Below are 1,730 nucleotides of genomic sequence, written 5' to 3' on the forward strand. Positions count from 1 at the left end.
CGCGGGATCTTACAGTGTCAACCTGAGCCTAGCTCCCGCCGGTGTGATTCGGGTGCCAGCGCACAGGCCACTGCCCGGGGCTGTGCCACCGCCTCTACCAAGCGCTCTGCCCGCCATGCCCTCCGTGCCCACGGTGTCCAGCCTGGGCGGCCTCAATTTCCCCTGGATGGAGAGCAGCCGCCGCTTTGTGAAAGACCGCTTCACAGGTGAGCAAAGCAAGCGAGGAGGCGCCAGGCCTCGGCCCTCCCGGGGCCAGAGGCGCCGCGCCCTATGCGCTCCACTCCCAGAAACGATTCCAGAGGCATGAGCTCGGTGGAGGCCTCTGCTCCCAAAGTGCCGGGTAGCCTTGGAGGGGAGGGTAATCCGAGAGTTGCGGGAAAATAACCCCGCGCCCCAGGAAGGAGGAAGGGGGAGGGGGCGTTTCCCGACCGGTTTGGTGCCGCTGGGGACACAAGGAAAGAGAGAAATAACGGAGCGCTCTGGGTCCCACGGGGCTCCATAGGGTCCACATGAGGCCTGAAAGGTAGCGGAGCTGGGCTGGGCTTCAGGGGGCCTCCTGTGTCTCCGCAGCGGCCGCCGCGCTCACGCCCTTCACCGTGACCCGGCGCATCGGCCACCCATACCAGAATCGGACGCCGCCCAAGCGTAAGAAGCCGCGCACGTCCTTTTCCCGGGTGCAGATCTGCGAGCTGGAAAAGCGATTCCACCGCCAGAAGTACCTGGCTTCCGCCGAGAGGGCGGCGCTCGCCAAGTCCCTCAAAATGACGGACGCGCAGGTCAAGACCTGGTTCCAAAACCGGAGGACCAAGTGGCGGTGAGAGAGGCCCAGCCCGGTCCACCTTGCACCTGCCAGGGCCGTGCCAAAGCCTAGCTTTCTCCACTTGCCCGTGCTTCCCTCTACCTGTTCATCCCCCAGGGCTTCTCCTCCCCCTCCTTCACAGGTTTTATCTCCTCCCTTCCTTTTCAACTAGCTGCTCTTTTCTTTCCTTCTCTCCCCCGCCCTGTGTCTCCTGAGCCCCTCCAACTCGCTGTGTGTTTTGTTTCACTTCTCGATCTCGCTGGGGTTCTTTCACCTGCCCCACCACACACACACACACACACACACACACACACACCTCCTACACTGTCCTACCTCCCCCCATTCCAGCCTAAACTGTCAGGTTTCCAGTATCCAAGAGGGCTGGAGGTTCCCCTCCAGCTCTGTTTTTGTTGATCCATTTCAAATCAACCCGCAAACGGCGAAATAAATGATCGCGTCCTGGAAAAGCGTTCCAGAGAGGGCCTGTGAAAACTGGACGAGACAGACCCCGTCCAGGCAGAGGAGCTGGCAGCGCACATCCAGCCCGGCCACCCGCTGACCCCAGTGACCCTGCTGTCAGCAGGGCCCAGTCAGTTACACCAACACCCAGCTTTTGCTAGTCCAAGAAACAATCTTTATTGTTGGCAAAGCCACAATGTCCGGGCGTGCAGGTGGGTAGCGGGCAGAGTTCCCTCCTAGCGCCCCCGGGGTACAAAACAATAACAAACGATCCCAGCCCACTCTCCAGACTCCAGGGCCCCGGGCGTAAATCGAGCGCAGAGAGGCAGACAGGTTCTGCGCCTGGAGGCCCGCGGCTGGCCTCCTCTCGCAGGGGGCGGGGGGAGCTGGGGCCCTGCCGGTGGCCCTGCAGTGTCGGGTGCCTGACAGTGCTGTTCCCCACCCCACCCCCCCGTGCAGGCGGCAGACGGCG

General features: G+C 62.7%; 1 protein-coding gene across 1 annotated transcript in view; it reads left to right on the top strand.

The window, feature by feature from the left end:
* Position 1: 1 nt before the first annotated feature.
* Tlx3 (T cell leukemia homeobox 3) overlaps positions 2–1,730 on the top strand; it is a gene marked incomplete at its 5' end in the record, with an annotated part of 2,394 nt that continues 665 nt past the window's right edge. Inside the window, 2 exon segments of the mRNA XM_033761474.1 lie at positions 2–206; positions 571–857. Of these exon segments, the coding sequence (XP_033617365.1) occupies positions 2–206; positions 571–857 (492 nt within the window).

The sequence above is a fragment of the Fukomys damarensis genome, unplaced genomic scaffold (genome assembly GCF_012274545.1).
Source record: "Fukomys damarensis isolate Sample0158 unplaced genomic scaffold, DMR_v1.0_HiC HiC_scaffold_9, whole genome shotgun sequence".
In the NCBI taxonomy this organism is placed as follows: Eukaryota; Metazoa; Chordata; class Mammalia; order Rodentia; family Bathyergidae; genus Fukomys; species Fukomys damarensis.